At 40.4% G+C, this 10,058-nt stretch overlaps 4 protein-coding genes across 13 annotated transcripts in view; 3 read left to right on the top strand and 1 right to left on the bottom strand.

Moving 5' to 3' along the window:
* The first annotated feature begins 16 nt into the window (after positions 1-16).
* Positions 17-2,159, top strand: LOC135161132 (solute carrier family 25 member 35-like). 5 transcript variants are annotated; one of them, XM_064118437.1, is made up of 6 exons: positions 17-255; positions 428-804; positions 895-1,113; positions 1,190-1,304; positions 1,488-1,738; positions 1,823-1,962. In XM_064118437.1, exons 2-5 carry the CDS (start codon positions 529-531, stop codon positions 1,682-1,684), a joined length of 807 nt encoding a protein of 268 aa, XP_063974507.1. In that variant the 5' UTR covers positions 17-255; positions 428-528; the 3' UTR covers positions 1,685-1,738; positions 1,823-1,962. The 5 variants fall into 5 exon arrangements, with proteins under 5 accessions (XP_063974507.1, XP_063974505.1, XP_063974506.1 ...); XM_064118435.1 differs by having other exon boundaries at positions 423-804; XM_064118436.1 differs by having other exon boundaries at positions 347-804.
* LOC135161131 (solute carrier family 25 member 35-like) lies at positions 2,060-3,983 on the top strand. 2 transcript variants are annotated; one of them, XM_064118433.1, is made up of 5 exons: positions 2,060-2,201; positions 2,708-3,089; positions 3,182-3,400; positions 3,566-3,680; positions 3,763-3,983. In XM_064118433.1, exons 1-5 carry the CDS (start codon positions 2,173-2,175, stop codon positions 3,957-3,959), a joined length of 942 nt encoding a protein of 313 aa, XP_063974503.1. In that variant the 5' UTR covers positions 2,060-2,172; the 3' UTR covers positions 3,960-3,983. The 2 variants fall into 2 exon arrangements, with proteins under 2 accessions (XP_063974503.1, XP_063974504.1); XM_064118434.1 differs by lacking the exon at positions 2,060-2,201 and adding an exon at positions 2,330-2,482.
* LOC135161115 (solute carrier family 2, facilitated glucose transporter member 1-like) lies at positions 3,682-7,709 on the bottom strand. 3 transcript variants are annotated; one of them, XM_064118405.1, is made up of 9 exons: positions 7,567-7,709; positions 7,143-7,282; positions 6,746-6,822; positions 5,970-6,122; positions 5,615-5,888; positions 5,180-5,470; positions 4,649-5,055; positions 4,264-4,535; positions 3,682-4,138 (listed from the first exon to the last, which is right to left on the bottom strand). In XM_064118405.1, the coding sequence occupies exons 2-9, from the start codon at positions 7,150-7,152 to the stop codon at positions 4,039-4,041; spliced, it is 1,584 nt and encodes a 527-aa protein (XP_063974475.1). In that variant the 5' UTR covers positions 7,153-7,282; positions 7,567-7,709; the 3' UTR covers positions 3,682-4,038. The 3 variants fall into 3 exon arrangements, with proteins under 3 accessions (XP_063974475.1, XP_063974476.1, XP_063974477.1); XM_064118406.1 differs by having other exon boundaries at positions 7,466-7,612; XM_064118407.1 differs by lacking the exons at positions 6,746-6,822; positions 7,143-7,282; positions 7,567-7,709 and adding an exon at positions 6,447-6,562.
* The window catches only part of LOC135161787 (integrin alpha-PS2-like), a 32,439-nt gene continuing 28,388 nt past the window's right edge, over positions 6,008-10,058 (top strand). For all 3 annotated transcript variants that reach the window (XM_064119693.1, XM_064119692.1, XM_064119691.1), the window contains exons 1-2: positions 6,008-6,146; positions 8,286-8,846. In XM_064119693.1, the coding sequence (XP_063975763.1) occupies positions 8,662-8,846 (185 nt within the window). In that variant the 5' untranslated portion in view covers positions 6,008-6,146; positions 8,286-8,661. The remainder of the gene's footprint in view (positions 6,147-8,285; positions 8,847-10,058) is intronic.

Below are 10,058 nucleotides of genomic sequence, written 5' to 3'. Positions count from 1 at the left end.
ATTTACAATAGTTGACAGTCTCGCTCGATGGTGTTATACATTAAAAGTATTTACTGAAGCTTTTGTCGTGGAATTCACACCTTATTCTAAGATAAACATCAGTAAACAGAGTGAACAGGGAGATGCCCTTGCAACCATCTTACAGTCGCGCGCGGTGGGACATAACCCAACATTGTCATGTGCATAACTTTCAGACATTAAGTGAGAAATATTGTTATAACTAAATATCATGAAGAACAAAACAACTTGCAGACCGTAAGTATTTTCATTCTGCATTCCCATATTCATATTTCAATAATTCATCGGTTGCAAAGTTCAAGGAAATTAAAATTTCTCTTCAAAAAAGATTTCAAATACCAACCAAAAGCAAAATTGCTTTTCATGGTGAAAAAACCTTAAGGCTTTCTTCGCCCCTTCCCCAGAGTAGGGGTCGAATTCGGTTTGGCAGCTTCATCAGCTATCGGTGCAGTCATATTTACGAATCCAATAGACGTGGTAAAAGTGAGACTTCAACTGCAAGGAGAATTGATGCGAAGGGGGACCTATCAAAAGTTGTACAAGAATATGTTCCACGCTGGATACGTTGTCTTGAAGCATGAAGGAATACGTGGACTGCAGTCGGGTCTCGTTCCGGCTTTCGGATTTCAGATAGCCTTGAATGGAATTCGAATAGGTTCTTACAAGTTTTCCCGTACCTATGGATTCTCTTTGAATGATAAGGGGGAAACGGACTTATTAAGAACTGCTTTGGTTAGTGGAACTGCTGGCTGTTGTGGGGCTGTTATAGGAAGTCCTTTTTATCTGGTACGCGGGGATTCTAAACTTCATTATCAATTAATTCAGAATAATTGCGTCAATTTTATTCAAATAATCGACGATAGCCTCATAAAACAGGTGAAAATTAGAATGCAATCGCAAGCTGCGAAAACAATTGCTGTGGGCCATCAGCATGGGTATGGATCGACCGTCGAAGCATTTCAAAGTTTATGGAGGGAAGGGGGTGTTTCAGGGCTCTACCAGCGCTGGTATGCAAATGTACCTCGAGTTTTCTTCGGCTCATCAACGCAACTGACGATGTTTAGTTTTGCCAGCGATTTATTACGACCTTTTCAGGTGAAAACAAGTAACCATTATTGGAAATAAGAGAGGGTGAGGTAAAAGTGGCTCGACAAATTAATGGTTTTTCCAGTTTTTTGACAGTCATCCCATGATTCTGACGTTCTTCTCAGCGCTAATAGGTGGAAGCTCTCTGGCCCTCATGACGCAGCCTCTCGACGTTATTTCTGTAAGGCTGTACAATCAAGGTAGGATTTTTGAGGTGTCTTACGGGGCGACAACTATGAGTTGTCAACACTCACGGTTTATTAAAGGGAGTTTCCTCATGAACTGATCGATTCTGTATCTCTACAGATTATTAACTAATAAATAGTCTCCCTTTAGATCAGGAAATCATTTGGGTTTATTGTTCGAGCAATTTACTCTTTCAGCTACCGATAGTCATGGCAAAGCGCTGGTTTATCGCAACTATTTCGACGCATTCATCCAGATTTTCCGAAAAGAAGGAATATTTGGCTTGTATAAAGGACTTTTTCCAACTTGGATGAGATCAGCTCCTCACACAGTACTGTGCTTATGTTTCTATGAGCAATTGGAAAGATTATACGATCGTGTCACTCGTCAATGATTCTAAATATCATAACAAAATGTATATTGCGTACTAATAGAGATATTGAATTACGTAAATATGAATATACTTGTTACATTCTTCAAAAATATGAAATTTTCCACCCTGCAATAATTTTTTCTGTCCATGAATACTCAGCACTTTTCGCAATTGGCACAGATCCAAGAATCAGCCAATGACACAGTCAATTTGGGATGCCAACAATCGAAATCATTTATCTTTGCAATTCTTCGTAGATGGTGGCCTTTCCCTATCATTTGTGAAAACACGAATGATAATTTTGATGGAATTACATCATTCATACGGAAGCTTTGACGAAATTTCAATGTTTCACAGGCTGTGTAGGAAATATTGGAGATAAGGAATTTTAGTCAATACCGATGTTTCACATAGTCCGCTAGTCTTCCATCTGATCAACCCATGCAGTTTCCCAAGTATTTAACCGCTATTCCAAGAGACCCAGTTGTCCGAAAACCCCGAGAACAATAATGAAGGCGGACGTTTCAACACAAAAACCGTGAGTAAATTGACATTTTTTCATAGACTAGTGAGAAGTTGTGGTTAAGAAGGGCTCAATTACACGTGAACAATGTGAACATCATATACAAAAAAATTCGACGTCCTCGCTAATTCACTTTGGTACAGTACGATGACGTGCTATTGTAGACCACGGTCATGCACAATCATTATTAGTTACAATTTCGGCTATTATGCAATCCACTAAGTCAGAAATTTGCTTTAATAATTGATCCTTTTGGGGATTATTTAAGGGAATAGGAAATCCATTTGAATGAAACGGTAATAATATTGAATGATGCCATCGAATTACAAAAATACATCATTGCGGATATGTATGTTGGTTTAACATATGTCAATTGATGGATTAAAGTCTATAGCGCCCTCCCTTGAAATTCGTGTACTCGGCGGGGGATTTGAAAATTTCAACATTTACAGTTCATTACACTCTAGTCTTCCAAGTTTGAAAAAAAATTTCAGAAACTTCAGAAATAATTGTTTTTGCAGATTGGCTGCAGAATTTACTACAGCTGCACTGGCAGCTGTGGGGGCAGGATTCTTCACAAATCCAATAGACGTTGTAAAAATTCGGCTGCAGCTCCAAGGAGAACTGGAGGCACGGGGGACGTACCAAAAATTTTACAAAAATACATTTCATGCGGGATACGTAATAGCCAAGAATGAGGGGGTATTAGCTCTGCAGTCGGGTCTGGGCTCAGCCCTCGCATTTCAGGTTGTTTTGAATGGAATTAGACTGGGGTCATACAAGGCTGCAAGAACTTATGGATTTACCCTCAATGATAAAGGTGAAACTGACATAGTAAGGACTGCCGTGTTGAGCGGATTTTCTGGGTGTGTTGGGGCTGTCCTTGGCAGCCCATTTTACCTGGTATAGTCCACTAGACATTAATAAAAAAAAACATTCCATTCGAAGATGAAATTGATGAACGATCATTCTTCATTTTTAATCTCTCTCTTCAGGTAAAGACGCGCATGCAAGCCCAATCAGCGGAAGTGATCGCAGTTGGCTTTCAACACGGGCATACGGATGAAATTGCAGCATTTAGATCCCTCTGGAGAGAGGGTGGTTTGGCAGGTCTTTATCAAAGGTGCTTTGCCAATTGCCCACGGATATTCGTCGGCTCAGCCACGCAGTTGACAATGTTCAGTCTTGTCACTGATTGGCTGCGACCGTTTCAAGTAAGCTCACATGAAAAGCGCAAGTAAACAAGACGAAGTAAATATCTTTTGAATGCATAAGTGCATTAGAAATTTCCTTCTATTCTTAAAAGTCTTTAACATTCAGGAGATGATTGTGTCTAGAGACCATGGTCATTTCTATTCTCTTCAACTAATTTTTTTCAGATTTTTGACAATCACCCGCTGACACTCACATTTTGTTCCGCCCTCCTCGGTGGTAGTTCCGTTGCATTGACAATGCAGCCATTCGACGTAATCGCAACTAGGCTCTACAACCAAGGTTATTTTTCACAAATCACTTTATTAAGAATTCATAAAAATACTTTAAGAGACGTTCTCACTCTTAAATTGATTGATGACAGGCACGGATTCAAGTGGTAAACCCCTGCTGTATCGTGGCTTTCTCGACGCATTGATAAAAATAAGTAAAACTGAGGGCTTACTCGGTTTGTACAAAGGAACTTTCCCCACTTGGATGCGAATAGCACCGCACACAGTACTATGTTTATGCTTTTATGAACAATTAGACATTCTGTATAATCGCATATTTGTGAAATAGACGAATAAAAAAAATTACAATAGGCACGTTGGCATTTGTGTGATGACAGTGAGCGGAAGGATCGCTTGATTTATTGATATTACGAGTTCTCAATATCCTGCCTCCGAGAGCTGAATCCCCTTGATAATAGAGAAGCTGTCAGAGAGGTGTCAACGCCTCGAGTTTCTGGTAGATAGTACCTGCAAGTATTTCATTTCATCGACGCATGAATACATTAACTCATTGAGCTAGACTAATTAAATTTTTTCATTTTACTTTCCGTTATTGCAATAACGAATTTCATCTACCAGTTGTGTGATCATACCTGGCAAAAAGTCCCACTAATATAGTGGATAACGCGAATAGCAGGAAGACCAAGGGCCCCATGATAGCCTCCAATGGTGGGAAAAGCATTCCCACGATAAAATTACCACCCCAATTGCAAACACTACCTAGAGACATGGCAGCAGGTCTCGGTCCCACTTGAAATAATTCAGATCCAATGAAGTAGGGGATGGGCCCTAGACCAATGCCATAGAACAATACGTAGGCAAGAACTGTGATTGTGCAGAGCCAGGGCATGAAAGCTGCAGAATCCTTGAAAATATGACAACGTAAAGAAAACAATGATCTATTAGTGCTGGACTAGAAACAATGAATAAATTTCTATCGTTACGAAAAAATAAAAGTAATTTGATATTTGGACTTACGATAGCTTTCAAGGAGATACAAAGCACCATAAGACAGACTGCACTGGCAATGGAACTGCTCAAAAAGAGCAATCTCCTGCCAAACCTCGACATTAGCCACACAGATATAACAGCCATTCCAATGTTAATAAGTCCAGTCCCAAGTGTGGCATATTGTGCACCAGTGGCGTTCAAATTCGACTTCTTGAATATAATATTCGAATAATAAAAGACCGCGTTGATTCCACTCAACTGCTGACCCAACTGTAAAGACGATACTAAAAGCAATGGCAGTCTCACGGACGGATCACTCAGGACACGGCGCATTGTCCACGTATCCATGGTGGTACGTGCAGTAGCTTCTTCTCTAAGAGCCCGTATTTCCTTCTGAAGGAGACTAACATTGAGATTTCGTAACCGACGGAGCTCTGAAAGACTAAAAAAATTAATAAAATTCATCTCCTGAGAACTTTTTTCATAAGTTCATAATCAGTAGGTGGAAAGGAGATGAATAAATCTGGAGATGGTCATACGGAAGCTTTCTGGACCAACCTTGAATTGCCGTGTCTTCTTGTCCCTTAATAATGTACAAATACTTGGGGCTCTCGGGCAGAACCTGCAGAATTATCAGCGATATTGCACACAGGGGTGCAAAACAAGCCAGCATGAGGTGCCAGTGCTCAGCTGTACCTAGGACAGCTTGGAGACCGGCAACTTGACCGAAGAATACACCAACGGTGATTCCTAGTTGACAGAGAACACCCACTGCCCCTCTTTGTCTCAAAGGGGCTATCTCAGTCACATACGTGGGTAACACACTCGTTGCAATACCTCCAGAGAGTCCTGAAGAAGCATTGATGAATGAGGAATCAAAAAAAGTCAGTTAGATTGATTTTTTCTTGTTCTTTGCCAAGGGAAAAAAATCTAATCATTGATTCAGAAAGATGATTTTTTTTTCTCTAAATATTTATCATGATGAGGACTCACCGACCATCAGCCGTCCAAGCATTAAAACTTCCACTGAATTCAATGTAGGCGCTAGCAGGAATAATATCGCACCGATGATCCCACATATATTTCCGATAGCTAGAGCTCCTCGTCTCCCATATTTATCGGCAATCCAACTCGCTAGGAGGGAGCCCGTTACTCCACCGATCAGAAATATCGACACCACTGCCCCCCAGATTATGTTCAATTCAGTCTTATCTAACTGTACGGCATACCGCTGTTGGAAGCTTGAGTTGCAGAAGGCTTGCATGATCTAACGAATAAGAGGAAATATGTAAGTTACTGGATTGTAATAACTATTGTTTTTTATTGGAAAAGAGGGAGAGTGTATTACCTCTGCTGGATTGTTCATGACACCGATGTTGAATCCAGCTGGCAGTGCCGATCCAAAGCAACAAGTGATTCCCCCGAGCACGACGAGGGGAGTCCAGGCCCTGGCTGTCGAGGCCTCATCCTCGATCTCCTCATACTTCTCATCTTCGTCTTTCTAAAAATGTTGGAGAGTCGGGTGGTAAGTACCAACTTTTATTTGAAATGGAGTAAACGACGTGTTTTGGGATAAAAAATTCTGAGGTCAAATTTTATGAAGATATTGGAAGCTTTATTAGAGAACGAGGCGATGTCTCAGTATTTCTTTTATCAGCACTCAAATTTATCACAGAATATGCATTACGATTTTCTCGGACTAGAATTTTTCTTAATTGTTCTCCGTGGAAGACTGAAATCTTCAACTAATCGTAAAAAATGAATCACCACTGAATTCCTGAAATTCTCACGATTCAATAGAGTTCGGTATATGAATGTTTTATACCCGATTCGATAAATTTATGCTCATAACGATAATCAACCCCGGGTTGCGCGTTATAAGACGTGGCCACACCGTGACTGGCTGGATGCCCTTACATGAAATAAAACTCTAGCAATATTCTTATCATCCAACGTAAAGATCTAAATCAATTGATTTTATCGAGCCAACGACCGAGCGCTCATTACTAGGAGGGAAACATGAGTGGGATATGAATTGTAAATATGAACCTTAAATGATTGTAAAAATTTTGTTTTGCAACATTCCTCCTCGTTTTTTTTCCATACTTATTATTCGATACTTACTTTGTCTTGTAAACCTTTGGACGGTGTGAGTGCAGCTGTTTTCTTGTTTTGCAGGCACAAAGTCGATGCGTCAGTATCTAAAAAAAATGAATTAATATTATGATTACAAACATTTCACGGGATATTTTATAAATTTCCTGTTGTGGGTGGTGCATCGTGAGGTGTTCAGCTCAAAAAATTATATAGTGAACGACGTAAAAAAAAGTTGAATCAATTTAATCAGGGCCATTATAGGATTTTTAATATTCTGACAGATGTATTTTCAAATATTTCCATAATCTTGTAAATTTTCTCATGTACCATAGTCTGTTTCGTTTTGGCTGACTTTCTTTTAGATTTTTGTCTCAATGTAGAAACAGATGTTCTCACTATTTCTACGAGAGCAAAAACAATTTACCTGCAGTCATTGTCGAAGCAGTCACACAAAGTCTCTCGCTTATTCACAAACAAGTCACGGTCATTCGGAACTATCGTTAATGATGTAGCGTTCTATCCGGTTGATAATGCGCAAGTGACACGAGTAGTAGTCCTCACCACCTAAGAAACGCACATTGTCAATGAAATTTCATACGCTGACGCCTACTGTCCACAGCACGAGGTTATCATAACTCGTGAAAAAAAAAAACTCTGGCTGCTGACCAACTTGCGCAATTTATTGGATTAGGAATTTATTGCATGTTGCTACTTCCCTACTTAACTCCACCTATTCTCATTACTAACTTTATCAAGCCAAAGGAACATAAGGACTGCCAACTCATGACCCTCCTGGCCGCGGCAAGCGCAGCGAAATTAATTAATCATGTAATTGTTCAGTGCGATACCCTGTGCGACGGATGTCAGTCGTAATCAGCTGATGCCAGGGGGGCCTATCACTCAGGAGGGTGTCCACCAGTATAAAGAGTAGTCTCATAACCCCCGAGTTCCGTTGAACCCGGATAGCTCAGTAAAACCATGGGAGTTTCTGCTTTACCGCTGAAATTTGAAACTTTCGCCCGTCCACGGGCGACATCTGGAGGAGGGACGGGCGTGATGGAGTTTCCCGCGCTACGTCGTCATTTGTTAGTCCCTAAAAATGTGCAACATCTTCCAGATAAGTCGAGTCTTACCGTGTCTTATCAGTTGTGCAAAAAAATCATTCGGAATCCGCGGACGGAGGAGGCGATCGACGAGGTTCGTATGAGTAATGTCTCGGAATAACTCTGATATGGCGTAAGCCATTTGCAAACATGAGGGGCTGATATTTCCTCATTACTCAGGTCTTCGTAGAAATAATTGGATTTTTGAGATTTGGACAAAGGACATTTCCTAAAAAGTTCCCTGAATGCTCCCAATTTTTGGTATTTTTTCATTTGAAATTTGAAGGCTACGGTCTAGCAGTGTTTTCACAATTTTGTGATTGTTTGGGTTTAGATCCCAAACCCCTGAACCCACCCCAAACAACAATCCAATGAATGCCCAAATGGCGTCTCCCGTTTATATCTATCAATTCTTCTCCATTTCCTGAAATCATCATCGACTGAATTTTCTTTCAAAATTTCAGGAATGCCCCCAGCATACGGGCGAAAAAAATGTCTGAAAGAGTGTCGTCTCGTATTCACATGATAGTCCCCGGGTCCTGTCTCTCCCCCATGTATATTCGTAGACGTCGAAACGTGACGGTGGGTGGGAGCTCTCGCGTGAAGAGCTTCAACTCAAAGAGTAAACTGGGGAGTCGTTACGGCTCAGTCTGTCCACGGCCGTCCGTCAAGTCAACTTGGTCAGGCCGTTGTGCAAGAGTACTGGCCTATGATAACGACTGATTGACTCTACTCGATCGACAATTTGTTTATCCGCGTGATGTGTTAAAGCCATACGAGTGAATATTCGCAGATGGAAAAGTGCTGAAGTGAGTGAAGTTTTTTTTCATTGGGAAAAAAATGCGTGAAAAAATGTGTGACATGTCATTAACAATGTTTATCGTGTTATCGGTGGGATTGTCTTCAATCTCATTGACGAAAGCATTCAACATTGAATCCAGGCACTACACGTCGTACACGAAAGAGTCCAAGTCAATGTTTGGGTTCTCGGTTGCTGAATACCGGGATAGCAGCAGACGTGGATGGTGAGTAATTATTTTATCGATATAAAACATTCAATTAAAAATTGAAAATTAGGTCGGAATAGAACAATTTTTGAGAAAAATTCGAGGGAAATTATGAGTGATGTTGTCAAATATGCGATCACTCCTGGTCCTGAAGTATCATCTATAAAATAGAAGTTGGGAAATTGCCCCCTCCCCCCCCATATCTTTCCTTACATATTTTCCAGTATTTATTAAAATTGTAGGTGACCACCACGTCATGTCAGGGAAATTCGCTGATGCGTAGGTTCACTCACCGAATTTCTGAAATATTTCTGGAACGTTCAAAGCGGGGGCTCAATTTTTACCTTCTTTATCTAATGAGAGGGCTAATTACTCAGGAATTTCGGGAATAGTTAAGCGTTAGGACATTGAAACCGGAAGCTCTGGCTCTTCGTTAAAGTCACCCTCTAGTCCTCCAACGCTCGCCATTAATTCCGAAAATAGAGTTGAAACCAAAACGCTTATTTATACAATCGAATATCGTATTTCGCAGAAAATATTAGGGGAGAACGAACACTTTCAGTTTTTCAAATCCATTGAAATGCCGAGGAATTACGACAGTTGCTTTCTTATGCAAAATAAACCGTTGTCGAGTTTTAGATATATTTTTTTAAAATAAGTCTCAGTCGCTCTCTCACGTTTTCTAATTATTCCTCCAAATGTCCCAAAAATTACCCCGCATTTGCCTGAAAAAGCGACAACAACAAAAGAACGAAATAAAACGGAAGAATTTATGTGAAACAGGTGTGTCCCACAGTTGCCTTAATGTTTCCGAGCAAAAAATAAACCAAGAAAATGTAGTTTGAGTGCATTTGATTGAGAAGATAACAGGAGAAGAAAGAAAAAAGTGAGACGCGTGGGTAAACCTCGGGGACGTGATATACGTGAGCGTTTGTTGCAGCCTTCGATTACCATTTTTTCTCCAATCTTTACGATTCATCTTCACTGGGACATTCCCTTCGTGTATTTCATGAATGAAACTCACCATTTGTGCATCCAAGTGCCATTGCAACACTTGTTTCCATCTATATCGTCAACCTAACATTCACCTTCATTGGTTTTTTCATTTTGGTTTAACACCAAATTAAGATCTGACCTCCTGTCGAGTTGTTTCGTCGAGTATAAAACAGACGCATGTGGAATATACGAGTGGGTGTTAGAATATGTAGGCGGATTCGAACGCAAACCAAG

The sequence above is a fragment of the Diachasmimorpha longicaudata genome, chromosome 4, assembly GCF_034640455.1.
Source record: "Diachasmimorpha longicaudata isolate KC_UGA_2023 chromosome 4, iyDiaLong2, whole genome shotgun sequence".
Classification (NCBI taxonomy): domain Eukaryota; kingdom Metazoa; phylum Arthropoda; class Insecta; order Hymenoptera; family Braconidae; genus Diachasmimorpha; species Diachasmimorpha longicaudata.
Note: the sequence above shows the minus strand (reverse complement) of the source record. Positions and strands in the feature narration are given on the sequence as shown.